The 22,897-nt window shown below is 46.9% G+C and overlaps 1 protein-coding gene across 2 annotated transcripts in view; it reads right to left on the bottom strand.

Annotated features, from left to right (window-relative positions):
• The window catches only part of LOC134957820 (dimethylaniline monooxygenase [N-oxide-forming] 2-like), a 213,793-nt gene that overhangs the window by 137,854 nt on the left and 53,042 nt on the right, over positions 1–22,897 (bottom strand). For both annotated transcript variants that reach the window (XM_063940009.1, XM_063940008.1), the window contains exons 3-4: positions 22,607–22,795; positions 1,508–1,670 (exon numbers count right to left, since the gene is read on the bottom strand). In XM_063940009.1, the coding sequence (XP_063796079.1) occupies positions 1,508–1,670; positions 22,607–22,795 (352 nt within the window). The remainder of the gene's footprint in view (positions 1–1,507; positions 1,671–22,606; positions 22,796–22,897) is intronic.

Genomic DNA, 22,897 nt, shown 5'->3' with positions numbered 1-22,897 from the left:
CCTGCTACTGCTCTCTGTAAGATAGCGCCCAAAGTCTCTGTGAGGGAGAGTGAGGCAGCTGCAGGGCGGGAAATCTGCAGGCGATGGCGCCCTGGGCCTGGGGAGGGGCTGCAGGTAAAGCGCCACCTCCCCTATGCTGGTCTTCCACATCAGGTACTATGGAGCCTCATTAAACTGGTTTTAGTAAACCTGACCTGCACTGTGAATGCCCTGATGGTTTAGTGGGATTCCTGCCCGGTGACAGTGTCCACGCTAGCGCAGCAGTCCATCTACCCAGACGGATCTCAGTTTAATGGCGTGTCCCACCTAGAAGACCCTCTTACCTCTTCCCCGTAGCAGCCACGCGATCCAGGAGAGCAGTCTGCGACTGAGCCTAAGTTGCAACACCTCCGCTGCAGGTACCAGGGAACCAGGCCAACAGGTATGTGATGTGCGGCGCTGCTTGGGATGTGATGGAGCTGCAACACTGAGTGTCACACTGACTTAAGTGCCTTACAGACATGCCGAACCGCCACCGAGGTGCCCGACGGCCGATACGGCCGACGGGCGACCCGGTGGCGGGGGGGCAGTGACGGGGGAGTGAAGTTTCTTCACTCCCCCCGTCACGCGGCTCCATTGAAGTGCAGGCAACTATGGACGAGATCGTCCATATTGGCCTGCATGCACAGCCACCGGGGGACCAGCGATGAACGAGCGTGGGGCCGCACATCGTTCATTGCTGGAACCTCCACACTGAAAGATATGAAAGTTCTCGTTCATTTATGAACGAGATTGTTCATATCTTTCAAACAAATCAGCATGTGTGTATGGCCTATAACAGTGATGCCAGCTCAGTTAGCAAAGTCAAATTCTTTCAAGATTAAAAGCTTTCAGGGCTGTTCAGTGACCTGCTGCTGCAGGCACCAACTCAAAACAGAGCTCACAGTGCCTGGAGGCGGGGTTATAGAGGAGGCCCCTATGTATCCTGGGACAGCTAAAGCTTTACCTGCTGGTGCCTATGAATCCAGATCCATTCTACACCCCAATGTTTCCCTGTGGGAACCAATGTACCCTGCTGCAGAAAGGAGAGGCAATCAATTTGCTGGCTGTCGGAACCCCGGCGGTCAGGATACAGATGCTGAAATACCAATAGCCGGAATACCGATGCACAGAGGCAATTCCCAATCATGGGTGTTCACAACACCCATAGAGTGGGAATAGATACTTTGCAGCGCAGCAACCCCGCAAGGGGACGCATAGTGCTCGCCCCGCTGCCGGCATTCTGGTGGGCGCGATGCCACTGTTGGGATCGTGACAGCCGGCATTCTGTCCGCCGGGGATGCCGCTTTCAGGACAGTGACAACCTGGCATCCTGTCTGCAGTGAATACATACGTATTGCTTGAAAAGAACCTCCTTAAAATAAAGAGTATATCAGCCTTTTATCAGGGAAAGCATTTTAGCTTTCTATTTCCTAAATTGTTCTGGGGAACAGAACACGTTTTACATATAAGCACTCCAAAAAATTACCTGGAATAGTGTTGGTTGAGGACACGGGTTGAGCATGTTGACCAGTACAAACCATAACTGCATCAAAGAGGTCTGTCGTTTTGTCTCCATCGGTTTCTGTAGTAACGAACCACTGCCCAGTAATAGAAAAGTCGGAAGTCTTCTCCACTCTGCAAACTGCTGTCTGAGAACAAACATACATAATGAAATCCCTTATATGTCAACAAGCAGAAATAAAAAGTTGAAAGAAAGAAAAATCATAAAGATATAGATGTACAATTGAATTTCACAGCGCTGTAGCCAGATCTGGATATAGGGGTGATATTGACTGCCCCCCAACCCCCCCCCCCCCCCCCACAGTACCACAGGAAGAGGCGTGGCCACAGAATAGTACCAATTCACATTACACCACACAGTAGTACCCCTTACATATTGTGACTGGTAGAGCCCTTATCACACATTATAGCAGGTACAGTCCCCTTTTACACTGTACGACAGGGAGAGCCCCTATCACACATTACGGCAAGCAGTGTCCCCTTTCTCACATTATGGCAGGCAGAGTCCCCTTTCACACATTACGGCAGGCAGAGTCCCCCTTTTTACACATTACAGCAGGCAGAGTACCCCTTTTTACACACTACAGCAGGCAGAGTACCCTTTTTACACACTAAGGCAGCTTGTTACAGTAGTAATGTGTCACTGAGGGGTTTAAACTTTACATATACAGGGGGATATGATAATTATCTGCATTGGGAACAATAAAAACAGAGAACAATTTTATTGCCCCCCCAAAAAAGTGATCAAAATACTGATTTATTCAAGTACTTAAGCCCACACGGCACAAGCCACACTGCTCTCCGGAGTCCCGTACTGTCACTGTATCCAGTCCTGGCCGGCTCCTCATGTAGACTCAGAGTCACTCAGGCTCTGGGTCACGCTCACTCAGATGTCATGTCACATGACATGATGCCAGCGACCCAAGCAGACAGGGACAGCAGAGGAGGAGTGAGCGCCACTGCTGCTGTGATGGACGTTGCACTTGGCTTATAGCAGCAGCGCCGCACAGTGTATACAGCGGCTCCTCCAATGGGGGGTGAGATGGACGCTGCGCTCGGCTTATAGCAGCGCACCGCACAATGGGGCAGATATATTAACCTGGAGAAGCCATAAAGAAGTGATAAACCAGTGATATGTGCAAGGTGATAAACGCACCAGCCAATCAGTTCCAATATTTAAATTAATAGTTAGGAGCTGATTGGCTGGTGCGTTTATCACCTTGCACATATCACTGGTTTATCACTTCCTTATGCCGTCTCCAGGCTTAATACATCTGCCCTAATGTGTATAGGGGCTTCTCTAATGGGGTAGGGTGGGTGATGAAGACAAAAAGGTACAGCAGAGGAGGAGCGGCGCCACTGCTGCAGAGATGGATGCTGCGCTAAACTTATAGCAGCAGGAGCTGCACAATGTACAGCGAGATATCATCTTCTCTAATGGGAGAGGAGGAATTTCCATGCTGCCCCCAGCAGGTGCCACCCCTAGGCACGTGCCTCACATGCCTAGTGGGAAATCCAGCACTGGCTGTAGCCAATACTGCAATAAACATAAATATAAAGCAGTGTCAGTTCCACAGTAAACTGAAGCAGAACGTTTCCTTTTTGTAGCCCAATGATTTATGGCTTACTTTTCAATGTTGAAACAATATAGCACATTAAAAGTTACTCTGTTTCATACAAGCTTTTTGGGGGGATCACATGTTGTAGGTAGTTATAGACACTGCTGAAGCATTTCATAGTAAAACGTCCCCATACAAGCTCCTCTGTAATCAGTGTTCAAAGGAATCCTGTGACAAGAGTAATAAACACTTATTGTATGTCTGGCCAAACAGTTAGCCGTAGTCTTACCAATCCTGTTATACCCGAGTCTTCCCAGTCTGCTGGTGCTGTTTTTACTTTGGAAGCAGACATCTCTGGGAGACTGGTTAGCAGAAGTATTAATGGTGCTGCAGGCTGTTGTACAGAGACCCTCCGGCACAGATGGAGTGTGATTTAAAAGTGTGAGTCTTGACACGTTTCCCAGCCTCCTTGAGATATCAACGGCTTCCTCAGAAGTGTCTAAAGCTGCAGATATCTCAAGGAGGCGGGGGAATGTGTCACTTTGTGCCATATTTTGGTGGCTTTTACACAAGTTACATGACATATTTGCAAAAGTAGAAACCCCTTCAAAATGTTACCTACAAAACAAATTTGGACACTATTTTAGTTAGGATTTTTCCTTTCTTATACTAGTACTGCTTTTTTTTTTTTAACCTTCATGTACTGTATATCTTAAATAACAGGCAATAAGGAGACATTGAATTATTTCAAGTGTCACTATTTTAGATTAAGTTCTTATTCACAGCATTTGTATGTGCATATCATCTAAAATTAAACCATATCTGTACTATAAATGTATGCTGTGGTTTTCACAATTCAGAGGACTTCCATAACCACACTGGGATGATGATGATTATTATTATGTATTTAGGGGGTAATTCCAAGTTGATCGCAGCAGGAATTCTGTTAGCAATTGGGCAAAACCATGTGCACTGCAGGGGAGGCAGATATAACATGTGCAGAGAGAGTTAGATTTGGGTGTGGTGTGTTCAATCTGCAATCTAATTTGCAGTGTAAAAATAAAGCAGCCAGTATTTACCCTGCACAGAAATAAAATAGCCCACCCAAATCTAACTTTCTCTGCAAATGTTATATCTGCCTCCCCTGCAGTGCACATGGTTTTGCCCAACTGCTAAAAAATTTCCTGCTGTGATCAACTTGGAATTACCCCCTTAATTATTATGTATATAATAATCATTATCATCATTATATACAAAATAAATGACAATAGCCAGAATTTTATAATAGACTAAGCAAGGTATTAGCCTGCATATTTTAGGAAGAAAAAAAAGCAAGTTACTGTTTGTGAAAACGACAGGATACATTTGTAGTCAAAATCTTTTACTTTTTGAGAGTGGCTTACCTCTATAGATCCAATACCAATGACGGAGGGGTGTTAAGAGATGAGAGGGCCCATATGCAGGCTCTGTGTAAGCCCCCTCCTCTCTGGCTGCACCGTAGAGGCTCTGTGTAAGCCCGCTCCTCTCTGGCTGCAGCGTAAAGGCTCTGTGTAAGCCCGCTCCTCTCTGGCAGCACAGTAGAGGCTCTGTGTAAGCCCCCTCCTCTCTGGTTACACCGTAGAGGCTCTGTGTAAGCCCCCTCCACTATGGCTACACCGTAGAGGCTCTGTGTAAGCCCCCTCCTCTCTGGCAGCACAGTGGAGGCTCTGTGTAAGCCCCTCTTCTCTGGCAGCTCAGTAGAGGCTCTGTGTAAGCCCCCTCCTCTCTGGCAGCATTGTAGACTCTGGCTTTGTGCCAGATTATAGTGCATACTTGCCTTTTCTGGAATGGCCAGCTGACTCCTGAAAATAGGGCGGCACTCCTGACCACCCGGAAAAGTGGACAAGTCTGCTGCATACAGTTTACACCCCCTACACTGTCCCCATCCCACCTGCCAGTTACTGAAATGAAAAAGAGAAAGATGCTAAATTGCATCATCTTAGCCCCTCTCCCTGCTTGACAATGTAGAGTTGGGGGTGGGGCCGTGACGATATGGCTGTGTCTCCACATCTCCCTTTTGGAGTTACGCCCCATGTTAAGCCGACCTGGCTACTTCTTTCTGGAGCAGCCAGGTCGAAAGTCAGCAAGTATGGTATACTGTACATTCCCAGTTCTCCAGGAAAATGGCACTCATGCTTTTTATTCCTGGGAACATCTCTACTGCACATGCACAAATCACCAGAAAAATAGCCACCACGCTATTTTCCCTGTGATTTCTGCTGATTTACAGCACCAGGCCGCAATGAGACTCCAGCGATGGTGGGGAGGTAAGTAGAACTGTATATGGGTGTAGGATGTGCTGTATGCACTGCACACTCTGCACCCATTGCAATGAGGTGTTCTATACAAATGCATATTTTTTTCAAAACGTTTTTTTAACCTAGTCATTTCTTTTATAAACGTCTATTTTCGGTTTTGTTTTTTTAACTTGTGTGCGTAGCAATACAACTCAGCCAAGAACTTCCTGAAAACAGAGTAAAAAGTATCAAATTGAAATAGATGTAGTTCAACCTCTAATGGGTCCTACACACTCGGCGATCCACCGCCGAGCTGCCCGACCGCAGATACGACCGATCTGGCGGCGGGGGAGAGGTGCCAGGGGGAGTGAAGTTTCTTCACTCTCCCCGTCACCCTGCTCTATAGCAGTGCATGCTAATATGGACGAGATTGTCCATACTGTGTCAGGTCTCTAGGTTTGTCTGTCCCCGGCGGGGGCGCTAGTGGGTCAGTGTTGGTATGATGGATAAAACGTGGAGGCAATATAAAAGTCCTGCGCATAGGCGCTGATGTTTTATTATAACAGAGCAGATGGGATAACACAGAGTGAACAGAAAACTGGTAATGGAATGACAATGATTGATAACGGAATTTGAATAACTGAGGTCTCTTGCAAAGGAAATATGAAACAAATACTGAAGGCAGATGATATAAACTAAAGTCCAGTAGTACTTGATAGCACACAGTCTCGGTATAACATAAGATAAAGTAACTTGAAAAGCAGAACTCCGATATGCATAAGAAACACACAGTCTCTATAAAGCACAAGTCCAGGTAGCCTTACTAGGCTCAAGCAGGGGACAGTCTCTTAGCAACTAGTTGTTATACTGCTGGAATGCACAGATGGAATACTGATAGCAAGTGCACAGGTAAGATGGTAATACGAACACCTGAGGAGAGTCTCTGCTGCTGGTGGATTGTGGTTGGATGTAATTGAAGTCCGGAGTAACGGGAGAGCTGTGAAGGTGAAAACTGGAACAATGGTAATAACCACGGGGAACGCTGGAAACAGGAACACAGGAACCAGGAGAACTTAGGCACACGGTATGTGACTTGTTGTCCGAGGCAATGTGAGAGAGCCACGGACTGGAAGTTAAACCCCTTGCTCAGCAATGATTGGACACAGAGCTGCAGGCGGAGATACAGCACTGTATTGAACACCAGGATCAGCTGAGTGCAGGTGTCATGGCAATGTCCACACAGGCCAGACACCGGCACGCAGCAAAACCCACACAGGACCAGACTCAGGGGTACTCAGCAATGCGGAAGATGACGCTCGCGGTCACTGCACCCATGCAGCCGCAACTGGGGCCATGACCTCCGGAGACCTGCACACCAGCGTGCTGGTAAGTGAGACGCAGCAGAGCGCCGATTCCTGACATTACCCCCTCCTTTATGGGTGGGCACCGAACACCTACGTGGCTTGGCAGGGAAGAGTCTGTGGAAGGCTTGAATCAAACGTGGAGCATGAACATCCGTGGCATTGACCCAACTCCTCTCTTCAGGACCATATCCAGACCAGTCAATGAGATATTGCAGATGACCATAACGATGTCGAGAGTCTAAGATCTTTTCCACCTCGTATTCCACGCCCCGATGAGTTTGTACCTTTAGAGCCGCTGGAAGCGTTCTCTGGAAACGATAGAGAATTAGTGGAGGAGAGAAATATGAAATGAGTTGGGTACTTTCAAAAAAGCAGGCAGTTTTAACTTATAAGCCACCGGATTAATGACACTTTCTACTGGAAATGGTCCAATAAACCGTGGGGCAAACTTCATTGATGGGACTCTGAGACGGAGATTTCGGGTAGATAACCAGACTTTATCGCCCGGTTTCAAAACTAGGGACTGCTCGTCTCTTCCGATCAGCAAACATTTTATACCGTTGAGAAACTTTTTTAAGAGATGAATGGATCTTCTTCAAATTTGAGTGAAACGCTGAAGAGCAGAATCAGCCGCAGGCACATCTATGGCAGGTAACTCTTGGAAATCTGGTACTCTAGGATGCTGACCATAAACTGCGAAAAAAAGGAGTTGTATCTATAGAAGTATGATAACGGAAATTATGAGCAAACTCCGCCCAGGGCAATAAATCTACCCAGTCATCCTGTGGAGAAGAAATATACAGTCTCAAATAGGTCTCAAGTTCTTGATTTACCCTCTCTGTCTGCCCATTTGTTTGAGGATGATAGGCCGTAGAGAATTTCAGTTTTACCTGCAGCGCTGAACACAGAGCCCTAAAAAACTTGGCCACAAATTGTACACCCCGATCAGATATGATTTCTGTTGGAAGTCCATGTAACCTGAATATTTCGTGAAGAAACAACTGTGCTAAGTTTGGAGCAGATGGTAACCACATGAGTGGAATGAAGTGTGCCATTTTTGAAAACCTATAGACTACTACCCAGATGTTGTCATACCCTTTGGATGGAGGGAGATCAGAAATAAAATCCATCGACAAATGGGACCAGGGGCGCCTGGGAATGGAATTGGGTATCAATTGGCCTGCGGGAGCCTGATGAGAAATTTTATGCTGAGCACACTTGGGACATGAAGCTATGAATTCTTAAATATCTACCTTCATACGAGGCCACCAATACGTTTGAGACAGAAACTTAAAGTCTTTAGAACTCAAGGGTGACCAGTAAATTTGGACATATGAGCCCAGGACAGAAGGTTTGGACGAAGCTCTGGAGATACAAACATCTTGCTTGGAGGCGGGACTTGCGACATCCCTGTAGCTGTGAAAACCACCGGATTTAACACTGGTCGAGCAGCCTGTTCTGAGGATTCCTCGTTTGAGCTCAAAGAGCGAGACAAAGCATCTGCTTTGACGTTTTGTGAGCCAGGTCTAAACATTAACTTAAAATCAAAACGAGAAAAGAATAGGGCCCACCTTGCTTGCCGAGGATTCAGGCACTGCGCGGCTTTTAAGTAGAGAAGGTTCTTGTGATCCGTGTAGATGGTAATGGGGAATCTCGTACCTTCCAGCAGATACCTCCATTCTTCAAGGGCCAATTTAATTGCCAACAACTCCTGGTCGCCGATGGTATAGTTAATTTCTGCGGGCGAGAACCTACGAGAAAAAAACCCACAGGGGTGAGTCTTACCATCAATACCAATCTGGGACAGGACTGCGCCCACGCCAACCGTTGAGGCATCAACTTCCAAGATGAAGGCCTTACTGACATCCGGCTGTTGTAACACAGGAGCTGAAATAAAAGCTTGTTTTATTTTATGAAAAGCTGACAGTGCTTCGTCAGACCATTGAGAAGGATTTCCCCCTTTCCGGGTAAGGCAGGTAATTGGAGCTATTAACAGGGAAAAGCCTTTAATAAACTTTCTGTAGTAATTAGCGAAGCCAATTAAGCGTTGAACTGATTTGAGTGTTGTTGGAAGAGCCCAGCTTTCTATAGCTTCCAGTTTAGCTAGATCCATTTGAAGGTCTGTTCCAGAAATGATGTATCCTAAGAAAGATACTAAAGAAGCTTCAAATGTGCATTTAGACAGCTTGCCATACAGATGATTCTGTCGAAGACGTTGAAGAACCTCCTTCACCTGTTGGCGATGAGAAACTAAATCACGGGAGAATATCAAGATGTCATCGAGGTAAACTACCACACATTTATACAGGAGATCTCTAAACACTTCGTTGACAAAGTTTTGAAACACGTTCAGGGCATTACTTAAACCGAAGGGCATCACTAGATATTCATAGTGGCCGTCACGAGTATTGAAGGCGGTTTTCCACTAGTCACCACTCGAATCCTAATAAGAATGTAAGCCCCACGAAGATCTAGTTTCGTAAAGATGGAAGCCCCTCTAACTCTGTCAAACAACTCTGTGATGATGTTATGCACACCAGTGCAAGCTGGAATGTACTGGTGTCTGAACGGTGAGGGATGCAAAACAAATGAACTCACAGACAGACTGGGGAATATGACATTACATACACAGAAGGTGATAGGGTAACAAAATAAACACAAAGTGAACAGAGAAGCCCAAAGGCTAAGAAACTGGGTGTCTCCCTAATATTAGGAATGCTCAGATGGAAAGAAGCAAGATGTAGTGATTTAATACGTAGAGAACCCGAAATGCTGTTGCGAAGGGCAACAGCAAAACCCTAAAGGGTTACCAACGGGTGTGGCAGTAAACTCCTTGGACAGAGATGGAATAATAGAGACAAGGAGAGTCTCCACAATCCTAGTCCTCACTTGCAGTGCACTGGTTCAGCTTACTGCCACTAAACTGACACCTGAACACCTTGCACGGTGAGAAAGGATTTTGGCAGGCAAGTCTGAGAATACAGCCGCAAACTTGCTAGGTTCACAGAGTAGCAAAAGAACCCCAGCAGGTTAAACGACTGACTCCAGTCTTACTGCTAGGTCTGGATTGGCAGAGTGTAATACCAAATCCCAAGGCCTATTTGCAGTAAGCAACAAACAAATACAAAGTTTACACAGTACTAGCTAGCTTTCAGGAACTGACTAACCAACAAAGATTCAGCAGCATCTGCCTAACCTGAGAAGAGGGTTTATATAGCAGGTGCTGTCCACGCCCCACTCAGACCTCACAGACTGTGAGCACAAAAACCAGCACCGGATCCCCTGCCGTGCACAGAGCCTGTAACCATTGCACAGCAAAAGACCCGAACCGGAGTATCAGCTACGCTCAGGTTACTCCGCTAGCACTTGTCTCCCGGTTGCCATGACGACGTGGCAGCACAGAGCAGGAGACCCTAACAGATGAGAGGTAACGGGTAGTTATTTTTGATCGTGATGTCATTTAAACCCCGGTAATCGATACAGGGGCGAAGTCCTCCATCTTTCTTCTTAACGAAGAAGAATCCAGCACCAGCTGGGGAAGAGGATGGACAAATGAATCCTTTCTTTAAATTTTCCTTTATGTATTCACTCATTGCTTGAGTCTCTGGGACTGAAAGAGGGTATGTACGCCCTTTAGGCGGCTTGCTCCCTGGAACCAGATCAATGGGACAATCCCACTCTCAATGGGGAGGCAAGACATCCGCTGCTTTCTCACTAAAGACGTCAGTGAATTCCTGATAGGCCTCCGGAAGTCCGGACTGGGACTTTATACTTGAAGACTTTATTGGAAATATTTGAGCAAGACAAGACTGATGACAGGAGGAACTCCATGATGTTAACTGTAATGTAGACCAGTCGATTTGTGGATTGTGCAGTTGGAGCCAAGGCATACCCAGTACAATCTCATAGCTCGCTTTAGGTAGAACCAGGAACTCAATGAGCTCAGAATGCAGGTAGCCTATTCCCAGAACTACCGGCTTGGTTTGCTGAGAGATAGAACCCTCAGGAATACGGCTTCCGTCCACGGCCGTGAGATACACTGGACGACACAGCTTAGACACTGATAGAAGAAGTCTATCCACTGCAGCTTGCGTGATGAAATTCCCAGCAGCACCACAATCCACTAAGGCAGACAAAGACTGGTGTCCCTCTGGCCTTTCCAAGGTGACAGGTAATATCAGATCTTGAGATGAAGGAGCTTTATTCAAGGTCCCTAACTTGACTCCTCCTCTACAAGTTAGGACCTGGCGTTTCCCGGCCGAGCAGGGCAGGAACCAATCAGATGACCAGCAGAAGCACAATAGAGACACAGTCTTTCCTTTAATCTTCTGGACCGCTCCTCAGGTGTTAAACGAGATTTGTTTACCTACATGGGTTCATCAGCAGTAATAGGTAGAGACTGTACAGGAGGCATAGCTCGGTGCTTGTGAAGATCACCTCGAGAGCGTTCACAGATTCGCTCGCGTAAACGTAGATCCAACTTGACACATAGGGAAATTAGAGCTTCCAGTTTCTCTGGTAAATCTCGAGTGACCAACTCATCCTTTATGCGGTCAGACAGACCATGCCAGAAGGCGGCAACCAATGCCTGGTTGTTCCACTTCACCTCTGATGCCAATGTCTGGAACTGGATAACGTACTGGCGGATCTGAAGGAGGTCTGAAGAAGCAGAGGTCGTACACCCAGGTTCGTCAAAGATGCATCGGAATGCGGCAACAAATTCAGTATAGTTGTTCAATAATGCATCTGCTCGCTCCCACAGCGGAGAGACCCAGTTCAGAGCAGAGCCAGCTAGAAGAGAAACAATATAAGCAACCTTTGATCTGGGTGTTGGAAAGTTCTGTGGCTGCAATTCGAACTGAACCTCGCATGGATTTAGAAATCCACGACACATCTTAGCATTACCATCAAATTTACTTGGTGTAGGAAGATGGATGCGAGACATTGAAACAGAAGCAACAGGAGAGCTAGAAACTGAGGAACTAGGAATAGGAACTGCAACTGAAGAGGACACTGGGCAAACTGAAATTGGAAGTGATTGTTGCAGAGTATATAAACGTGAAGACATTCCTTGCAGAAATTGAATAATCTGCTGCTGCGCAGCCTCTTGACCATCCAGTCGTGACACTAGGTCTTGGAGTGTCCCTGACCCCACACTCTGACCACCGTCCGGGTCCATGGGCCTCGGACAAACTGTCAGGTCTCTAGGTTTGTCTGTCCCCGGCGAGGGCGCTAGTGGGTCAGTGTTGGTATGATGGATAAAACGTGGAGGCAATATAAAAGTCCTGCGCATAGGCACTGATGTTTTATTATAACAGAGCAGATGGGATAACACAGAGTGAACAGAAAACCGGTACTGGAATGACAATGATTGATAACGGAATTTGAATAACTGAGGTCTCTTGCAAAGGAAATATGAAACAACAAATACTGAAGGCAGATGATATAAACTAAAGTCCAGTAGTACTTGATAGCACACAGTCTCGGTATAACAGAAGATAAAAGTAACTTGAAAAGCAGAACTCCGATATGCATAAGAAACACGCAGTCTCTATAAAGCACAAGTCCAGGTAGCCTTACTAGGCTCAAGCAGGAGACAGTCTCTAAGCAACTAGTTGTTATACTGCTGGAATGCACAGATGGAATACTGGGGGTAATTCCAAGTTGATCGCAGCAGGAAAATCTTTAGCAGTTGGGCAAAACCATGTGCACTGCAGGGGGGCAGATACAACATTTGCAGAGAAAGTTAGATTTGGGTGTGGTGAGTTCGATCTGCAATCTAAATTGCAGTGTAAAAATAAAGCAGCCAGTATTTACCCTGCACAGAAACAAAATAACCCACCCAAATCTAACTCTCTCTGCAAATGTTATATCTGCCCCCCCTGCAGTGCACATGGTTTTGCCCAACTGCTAAAAAATTTCCTGCTGTGATCAACTTGGAATTACCCCCACTGATAGCAAGTGCACAGGTAAGATGGTAATACGAACCCCTGAGGAGAGTCTCTGCTGCTGGTGGATTGTGGCTGGATGTAATTGAAGTCCGGAGTAACGGGAGAGCTGTGAAGGTGAAAACTGGAACAATGGTAATAACCATGGGGAACGCTGGAATGCACAGATGGAATACTGGTAGCAAGTGCACAGGTAAGATGGTAATACGAACAACTGAGGAGAGTCTCTGCTGCTGGTGGATTGTGGCTGGATGTAATTGATGTCCGGAGTAACGGGAGAGCTGTGAAGGTGAAAACCTAAAAAAATATTCCCTGACATCCACTCTTTATATACTGAGCATATCTAAATGGCAAGGGGGTTGGGGGAGTGGGTAGGTAGGGGGGGGGGGCACCACCATCCATATCGCCTCCGGGCGCATGACATGAACTTACGCCTCTGGTTGGGTAGTTTATGCATGCAAGCCAGTATGTCAGGAATCCACGCTCTGCTGCGTCTCACTTACCAGCGCACTGGTGTGCAGGCCTCCGGAGGTCATGGCCCCAGTTGCGGCTGCATGGCTGCAGTTACCGCGAACATCATCTTCCGCATTGCTAAGTACCCCTGAGTCTGGTCCTGTGTGGGTTTTGCTGCGTGCCGGTGTCCGGCCTGTGTGGACGTTGCCATGACACCTGCACTCAGCTGATCCTGGTGTTCAATCCGGCGCTGTACCTGCAGCTCTGTGTCCAATCATTGCTGAGCAAGGGGTTTAACTTCCAGTCCGTGGCTCTCTCACATTGCCTCGGACAACAAGTCACATACCGTGTGCCTAAGTTCTCCTGGTTCCTGTGTTCCTGTTTCCAGCGTTCCCCGTGGTTATTACCATTGTTCCAGTTTTCACCTTCACAGCTCTCCCGTTACTCCGGACTTCAATTACATCCAGCCATAATCCACCAGCAGCAGAGACTCTCCTCAGTTGTTCGTATTACCATCTTACCTGTGCACTTGCTACCAGTATTCCATCTGTGCATTTCAGCAGTATAACAACTAGTTGCTAAGAGACTGTCTCCTGCTTGAGCCTAGTAAGGCTACCTGGGACTTGTGCTTTATAGAGACTGTGTTTCTTATGCATATCGGAGTTCTGCTTTTCAAGTTACTTTATCTTATGTTATACCGAGACTGTGTGCTATCAAGTGCTACTGGACTTTAGTTTATATCATCTGCCTTCAGTATTTGTGGTTTCATATTTCCTTTGCAAGAGACCTCAGTTATTCAAATTCCGTTATCAATCATTGTCATTCCATTACCGGTTTTCTGTTCACTCTGTGTTATCCCATCTGCTCTGTTATAATAAAACATCAGCGCCTATGTGCAGGACTTTTATATTGCCTCCACATTTTATCCATCATACCAACACTGACCCACTAGCGCCCCCGTCGGGGACAGACAAACCTAGAGACCTGACAGGCAGTTTCCAACAGTTTTAAGTTGGAAGGGGTTCCGACCTATTCAATCCTGTCCCCTTTTTTCTGAGAAGTCAGGAAATTCGACTTATCAGAAACCTGTCAAAAAGCACGAAGCCGCCGATTCACATGTATTGTCAGAAATGCGGCCAAACCAGACAGGTTTAAGCCCTGTTTCCAACAACGTCAATCCGAAAAAAAAGTTGGATTGGCCTTGTCGGGAACGGGCCAAACCTGTCGGGTTTGGCCGGGCATTGAATAATCACATGTCGGAGCTTTTCTCGTCGGAAAGGATCCGACATTAATTGAATACACTCCAATAGCTGCATTGGTTGCAGAGCACATTCCCTGGAACACCATCATTTTGTGGAAGTGGATACTCCATTGTAATTTTGGGATAAAGGATGTGCTATATTGTATAAGTGCAACCACTGTGTATACACACACATACACACACACACACACACACACACAGGTAGTATATGCAGAAATACGACAGAACTTTCAGGACTTACTATGATTAAAGTTGAATAAACTGAAATATTGACTTGCACATTAATGGTCATCACCAGAATATATTCATAGGCAAATGCAGGGGAAGGGGGGTTCCGGTTACCCAGAAACCCCCCTCCTCTTGGCAAGTGGCAAATTATGACAATACCAATGGTATATAATATGATTACTACAGCTGCCGCCGCATCTGTGTGTGACTGCGGCTCAATCTGCAAACGAAATGCATTACTAATGTGCGGCATTATGTGTATAAGGTGACCTACAGTACTTTGTGGCGTAACGTACTGTTACGCACACCAGTGCTAACAGGAGTATACCGGTGTATGAACAGAGAGGGAAGCGAAGCAAACAAACTCACAGACAGTATAACATAACATACACAGGAGGTGATGGAATAACTAATAAACACAAAGTGAACGGAGAAGCCCAAAGGCTCAGGAATTGGGTGTCTCCCTAGTGTCAGGAATGCTCAGATGGAATAGAGCGGACAATGAAGCGATGTGTAGTGATTTAACATGTGGAGCACCTGAAACGATGTTGCTAAGAGCAACAGAAAAAACCCCAAAGGGTTACCAACGGGTGTGGGAATAAACTCCTTGGTCAGAGATAGAAATATAGACACAAGGAGAGTATCCACAATCCTAACCCCCACTTGCAGGGCACAGGTTCAGCTTACTGCCACTAAACTGACACCTGGACGCCCTGCACAGTGAGGGAGGATTAAGCAAGCAGGTCTGAGAGTACAGCCACAAACCTGCTGGGTTCACAGAATAGCAAAAGAACCCCAGCAGGTCAAACAACTGACTCCAGTCTTACTGCTAGGTCCGGATTGGCAGAATGAAGTACCGAATCCCAAGGCACAAGTAAATACAAAGTCACACAGTACTAGCAAACTCTCTGGAACTGACTAACAAACAAAGATTCAGCAGCATTTGCCTAGCCTGAGAGGATGGTTTATATAGCAGGTGCTGTCCACGCCCCACTCAGACCTCACAGACTGAGCACAAAACCAGCGCCGGATTCCCTGCCGTGCACAGAGCCTGTAACCACTATACAGTAAAAACCCGGACCGGAGTATCAGCTGCGCTCAGGTTACTTCGCTAACACTTGCCTCCCGGTTGCCATGGCGACGTGGCAGCACAGAGCAGGAGATCCTAACAGTACCCCCACCCCTCTGACGAGGGGTCAAAGAACCCCTACCACCGGGTTTATCGGGGAACTGCGAGAAGAAAGAGCGTATCAGTCTGGGGGCATGAAGATCACAACTGCGCACCCACGACCGCTCCTCCGGGCCATACCCCTTCCAGTGCACCAAAAATGACAGCCGACCCCGAACCATCTTGGAGTCAAGAACCCTTTCAACCACAAACTCCCTCTGACCCCGTATCAGAAGGATTACTAACCGCCAGTTTTAAAAGGGAACAATGAAATGTTTTATTGATACCCAAGGAACGGGGCAGATCAAACTGAAATGCCACCGGATTGATAACCCTGGTGATCTTATAAGGGCCGATGAACCGGGGGCCAAACTTATGAGATGGCTGTCTCAACTTCAAATTCTTGGTGGACAACCAGACAAAGTCTCCTAATTTGAAGCTGCAGGGTCTTCTCCGCTTATCAAAAACCCTTTTGGTCACTAATGACACAGACACAAGGGCTTTCTTCACTCTCCTCCAAATACCCCTAAGGACCGAAACAACAGAGGAACCACCAGACGTGGAATCCAGGGGGTCAAAAGAATTGGCCTTAGGATGATGCCCATACACACAAAGGAAGGGAGAGATCCCTGTAGCAGAGTGAGCCGCGTTGTTATAGGCAAACTCCGCCATGGACAGATGAGCAACCCAGTCAGTATGACACTTGGAGACATAACACCTGAGGAACTGCTCCAAGGACTGGTTCACCCTCTCAGTCTGCCCATTAGACTGTGGATGGTAGCCTGACGACAAGCTCACAGAAATCTGGAGATCGGAACAAAATGCCCTCCAGAATTTGGCCACAAACTGGGATCCACGGTCAGAGACCACATCAAGTGGCAACCCGTGGAGGCGCACAACATGCTGCATAAATAACTCAGACAGGCGTCTGGCCGATGGCAACCCAACCAGTGGAACGAAATGCGCCATCTTCGAAAACCTGTCAACGACAACCCAAATGGCTGTCATCCCCGAGGATTTGGGCAAATCCACCACAAAATCCATGGAAATGTGGGTCCATGCCTTAGATGGAATAGAGAGTGGATGTAATGGGCCGACAGGAACCCCTCTAGGAGTTTTATTTCGGGCACAAACGTCACATGCCCGAACCCACTGATCCACATCCCTAGCAACCGAGGGCCACCACACCGCCCTAGACAGCAACTCCCGAGTTCTGGCAATACCCGGATGCCCTGCCGACCTCTTGGCATGGAATTCCAGGAACACTCGCTGTCTTAACCTAGGAGGCACAAACAAAAGACCTACCGGAAGGTCTGGAGGAGCCTGCTCCTGTGCTCTAAGGACTAATGATAAGAGGTCCTGGGTAATGCCCACTTTAATACATGATGGGGACACAATGGGCAATGGCTCCTCGGTGGTATCTTGAACTGGAGCAAAACTCCGCGAGAGCGCATCAGCCTTGATGTTTTTTGACCCAGGACGATATGTTATCAAAAAATTAAAGCGAGCAAAAAACAAAGCCCATCGTGCCTGCCTGGCATTGAGCCGCTTCGCTGACTCTAAATATGCCAGATTCTTATGGTCGGTGAGAATTGAGACCACAAACTTAGCCCCCTCAAGCCAGTGTCTCCACTCCCCGAGTGCATCCTTTATAGCCAACAATTCCCGGTTACCCACATCATAATTCATCTCGGCAGACGAAAATTTACGGGAAAAGTAAGCACAGGGATGAAGGCGATTATCAAACACCCCCATCTGAGAGAGCACTGCCCCAATACCTATCTTAGAGGCATCCACTTCTACCACAAAAGTACGCTCTGGGTGTCCAAGTACCTTGGCCGAGACAAATGCCCTTTTGAGACGGGCAAAGGCCGCTTTGGCCTCACAAGACCAGTGAGCAACATCCGCCCCTTTCTTAGGGAGTGCCACCAAGGGGGCCACTATAGACGAAAATCCAGCGATAAACCGTCTATAAAAATTTGCAAAGCCCAGAAAACGCTGAAGCGCCTTCAAACTAGTGGGCTGCACCCAATCCAGGACTGCCTGTACCTTAGAACCCTCCATTTGGAAAACTTCTGAGGAGATAATATACCCTAGAAATGCGATTTGCTGGACTTCAAACTCGCACTTCTCCAGCTTCGCCCCAAGCTGGTGGTCTCTGAGTTTCTGGAGGACTAAGCGTACATGCTTCCGATGTTCCTCCAGGGAATGAGAAAAGATTAGGATGTCATCTAGATAAACAACTAAGAATCTATCCAAATATTCTCTGAGCACATCGTTCATGAATTCCTGGAAGACTACCGGGGCATTAGAGAGCCAAAAAGGCATCACCAAATATTCATAATGCCCTGAGTGGGTATTAAAGGCAGTCTTCCATTCATCCCCCTCTCTTATTTGGATTAGATTGTAAGCACCGTGTAGGTCAATCTTAGAAAAAATGGTGGCAGTACGAAGCTGGTCAAACAAAACCGAAATGAGAGGCAGTGGGTACGAGTTTTTAATCGTGATACGATTCAATTCCCTGAAGTCGATGCAGGGTCACAACGAACCGTCCTTTTTACCCACGAAAAAGAACCCCGACCCAACTGGGGACTGTGAGGGTCTGATAAATCCCTTAGCCAAGTTCTCCTGAATGTACTCTGCCATAGCCTGAGTCTCAGGACGTGACAGGGAGTACAACCTGCTCTTGGGAAGCTTAGCATCCGGCAACAAATCAATGGCACAGTCATAGGGGAGATGGGGAGGTAGTACCTCCGCAACTTTTTTGGAGAACACATCCGCAAAATCTGCATAACATCCTGGCAATCCTGGCAAACTTAGCTGCGAGAGCCTGACTGGAAGGCTCAAGCAACTCCTGAAACAATCACTACCCCAACTAAGAATCTCCCCAGAGACCCAGTCAAATTGAGGGTTATGGGCCCTTAACCAGGGTAACCCCAAAACCAATGGGGCAAAAGAACAGACAGTCACATAAAAAGACAATTTTTCAGAGTGTGTGGCTCCAATAAACAAAGGAATTTGGCTGGTGCAGGAGGTAATTTTACCCTGGGACAATGGTTCCCCGTTTAACCCACCGATCTCAATCTCTGATGCCAAAGGTACTGAGGGAACAGAGTGTTCCAGAGCGAATTGACGGTCCATGAAAACCCCATCGGCCCCACTGTCAACAAAGGCCTCAGTCTTGACAGTTTGACCGAGGATCTCCAAAGTCACCGTAATGAGAAAAGTCTTTAGGAAATTCTGACTTCTGGCCTGACAGGATATTTCCCATCACCCTCAGGCCCTGAAGTTTTCCGGTTTTTCTGGGCATGATACTACAACATGACCTTTATTCCCACAGTACAAACACAAACCCTGCTGTCTCCTCCGCGTCTTCTCACGCGAGGAGAGGCGGGTAGCCCCAATCTGCATAGGCTCCTCTGAATATTCCTCAGAGTCTGAGGTTCCCTTGGGAAAAAAGGAAACTGCGGTCTCCCTTTCAAGCCTACGCTCTCTCAGCCGTCTATCCACCCGGATGGATAACTGCATGAGCTGATCTAAGCTATCAGGCGAGGGATATTGTACCAGTTGGTCCTTTATCTGGTCAGAAAGGCCCCTTCGGTACTGGTTTCTCAGGGCTGGGTCATTCCACTGGGTATCATGAGCCAACCTCCGAAACTCCGTACTATAAACCTCAGCTGGCCGTCGCCCTTGCTTAAGAACCGTAATCTGAGCCTCGGCTGAAGCCATCTTGTCAGGGTCATCATACAAAATGCCCAGTGCCGTAAAAAATGCATCAACACTTTTAAGCGACGGACAGTCAGGCTGTAACCCATATGCCCAGACCTGTGGGTCTCCTTGTAGCAAGGAAATTACCATGCCCACCCGCTGAATCTCCGACCCAGAAGACTGGGGCCTAAGCCTGAAATATAGCCTACAGCTCTCCTTGAAACAAAAGAACTGCGAGCGATCTCCAGAAAAACGATCCGGGAGATTTACTTTCGGCTCCTTAACCCCTGAACTTGCCGCTGCTGCTGCGGGAGCTCCGCTAGCGGCCTGCGGGGTGTTCATTTTAATGGACATCTCATTAAATTGTCGAGTCAGGACCTGCACCTGATCGACCACATGTTGCAAAGTATTTTGAGGGGTATGCTCCATATTCCCACAAAATTTCAACAGGAGTAGGGCTGCTGAATATGTTACGCACACCAGTGCTAACAGGAGTATACTGGTGTATGAACAGAGAGGGAAGCGAAGCAAACAAACTCACAGACAGTATAACATAACATACACAGGAGGTGATGGAATAACTAATAAACACAAAGTGAACGGAGAAGCCCAAAGGCTCAGGAATTGGGTGTCTCCCTAGTGTCAGGAATGCTCAGATGGAATAGAGTGGACAATGAAGCGATGTGTAGTGATTTAACATGTGGAGCACCTGAAATGATGTTGCTAAGAGCAACAGAAAAAACCCCAAAGGGTTACTAACGGGTGTGGGAATAAACTCCTTGGTCAGAGATAGAAATATAGACACAAGGAGAGTATCCACAATCCTAACCCCCACTTGCAGGGCACAGGTTCAGCTTACTGCCACTAAACTGACACCTGGACGCCCTGCACAGTGAGGTAGGATTAAGCAAGCAGGTCTGAGAGTACAGCCGCAAACCTGCTGGGTTCACAGAATAGCAAAAGAACCCCAGCAGGTCAAACAACTGACTCCAGTCTTACTGCTAGGTCCGGATTGGCAGAATGAAGTACCGAATCCCAAGGCCTATTCACAGTAAGCAACAAGTAAATACAAAGTCACACAGTACTAGCTAACTCTCTGGAACTGACTAACAAACAAAGATTCAGCAGCATTTGCCTAGCCTGAGAGGATGGTTTATATAGCAGGTGCTGTCCACGCCCCCGTCAGACCTCACAGACTGTGAGCACAAAACCAGCGCTGGATTCCCTGCCGTGCACAGAGCCTGTAACCACTACACAGTAAAAACCCGGACCGGAGTATCAGCTGCGCTCAGGTTACTTCGCTAACACTTGCCTCCCGGTTGCCATGGCGACGTGGCAGCACAGAGCAGGAGATCCTAACACGTATAGATAGGGCACTACTGTGTGGTCTAATATGCATAAAGAGCAATATGGTATGGTGTAATGTGAATAAGGGGCATTACTGTGAGGAGTAACGTGGTACTCCTGTGTGATGTAATGTGAGTAAGAGACACTATTGCATGATACAATGTGAATAAAGTTTCAGTACTGTGTGGAATAATTTCAACTGGGGGTACTATTGTGTGGCCATGCCCCTTCCCAGCAAGAACACGCACTGTTTTGGGCTGCACACTGAATGTGCACACTGCTCCTATTTAATATATAGGGCGGTAGGAGCACAAAAATAAGGACTGCTATGGGTGAGGGGTGATGGTGCTGGGATAGGGGTACAGGGTGAGAGGCGGTACTAGCGTCTGTACAAGGGGGCACCAGCCAAAATATTGCCTAAGGCATCATACTGGTTAGAGCCGGCTCTGGCTGCACATGCCCAGTGGTTGCAGTTTTTTCTATCAAGTTTGCTGTGTGTGTGGTTCTAAGCCCTCATTCAGTGCACTGGATCAAAAAGAGTAGCTACCAGAAAGAAGAGACAGGAACATGTGTACTTAGAAAGTGCAGTGCTGGTTCTATAATGTTTGTGCATTTATTTATTTATTATAGTATGTTTTACCTTTTCTTAACCACTTATTTATATTATTTAAATATGTTTGATACAGCCTACCAGTGATGGGCATGCCCTGCTACAGTTATGCTATTTGGCTATGCTAAAACTGTAGCATGGCATGCTCGGATGTGTAGTTCAACAACAACTCAAGTGCCAAAGGTTCGCCATCATTGGCCTATACTATAGATCAGGGATGGGGGACCTTCGGCCCTCCAGCTGTTGTTGAACGACACATCCCAGCATGCCCTGCAACAGTGTTAGCATGGCCAAATAGCAAAACTGTAGCAAGACATGCTGGTATATGTAGTTCAACAGCAGCTGGAGGGCCTAAGGTTCCCCACCCCTGCTATAGATCTATACTGTATTCCAAGTTCCACAGAGTGGAATATTTGCAGATTGCATTAGGAAAACCCCCCTCTAGAAATCCTGCGTTTGCCACTGATATTGTTACATTAGTAAATCCAGAGAGTGCCACGATATTTCTGCTTATACTACCTATCATCCCACTTGGGCACCCCGGCATTTGTGCATCATTTTAGACAGAGTACCAGCCATGGAATATATAGATACACACACACGCACACACACACACACACACACACACACACACACACACACACACACACACACACGTATATACTGTATATAGATAGATGTTACACACACACACACACACACACACACACACACACACACACACACACACACACACACACACACACCCCAACAGGGCAGTAGAGAGTCTGGCTGGGCCCAAGTACTTTTCGGGGGCTGTGGCCTATTCACAGGAGGTGTGGTCATGCGCCCTTTGAAACAAATACCAACATTTTTTTATTTTAAGCGCCACCATGGCCACACTCCAACACAGCAGTCAGCAGTGTGTGCTGGGCTTAGTAGAAGTGCTGTAGCTGCTGCTGCCAGTTAAGGGGGAGGTAGCCTGGTGCCCCCACTGGGCCCTTGCTGGGCCCCTCCCTCAGACCTGGGTTGGGTAATTTGTACACTCTGGAGGTAATTTTAAAAGCATAATAATTATTAGCTATGTTATACAATACCTCATTTTATGGGACAGGATTACTGTAGAATGTGACCAAGTCTTGTGAAATGTAATTATACCTTACCTTGAATTTTATGTATTTCAGCAGTTTAAAATTCTCAGCATACAACTTGATGTATTCTAAATATTTGCTATTGGGTAGGAAGTTGGGAAAATCATCTGGCATTGGAAAGTCACTGAGACACATCATTTCTTTAGAAACATTGGTGACCAGGGACCGGTAGATGCTGGCTCTTCCATCTTCCACTTTATCCTAAAAACAGGGTCTTTTTAAATTGTCATTCGCACACACAATGGTAATGTTGCTTACAATTTGTTTATTTTTAAAAAATAATAAATTCAAGGAACTATAGAA

Source organism: Pseudophryne corroboree, chromosome 9 (genome assembly GCF_028390025.1).
Source record: "Pseudophryne corroboree isolate aPseCor3 chromosome 9, aPseCor3.hap2, whole genome shotgun sequence".
Classification (NCBI taxonomy): domain Eukaryota; kingdom Metazoa; phylum Chordata; class Amphibia; order Anura; family Myobatrachidae; genus Pseudophryne; species Pseudophryne corroboree.
Note: the sequence above shows the minus strand (reverse complement) of the source record. Positions and strands in the feature narration are given on the sequence as shown.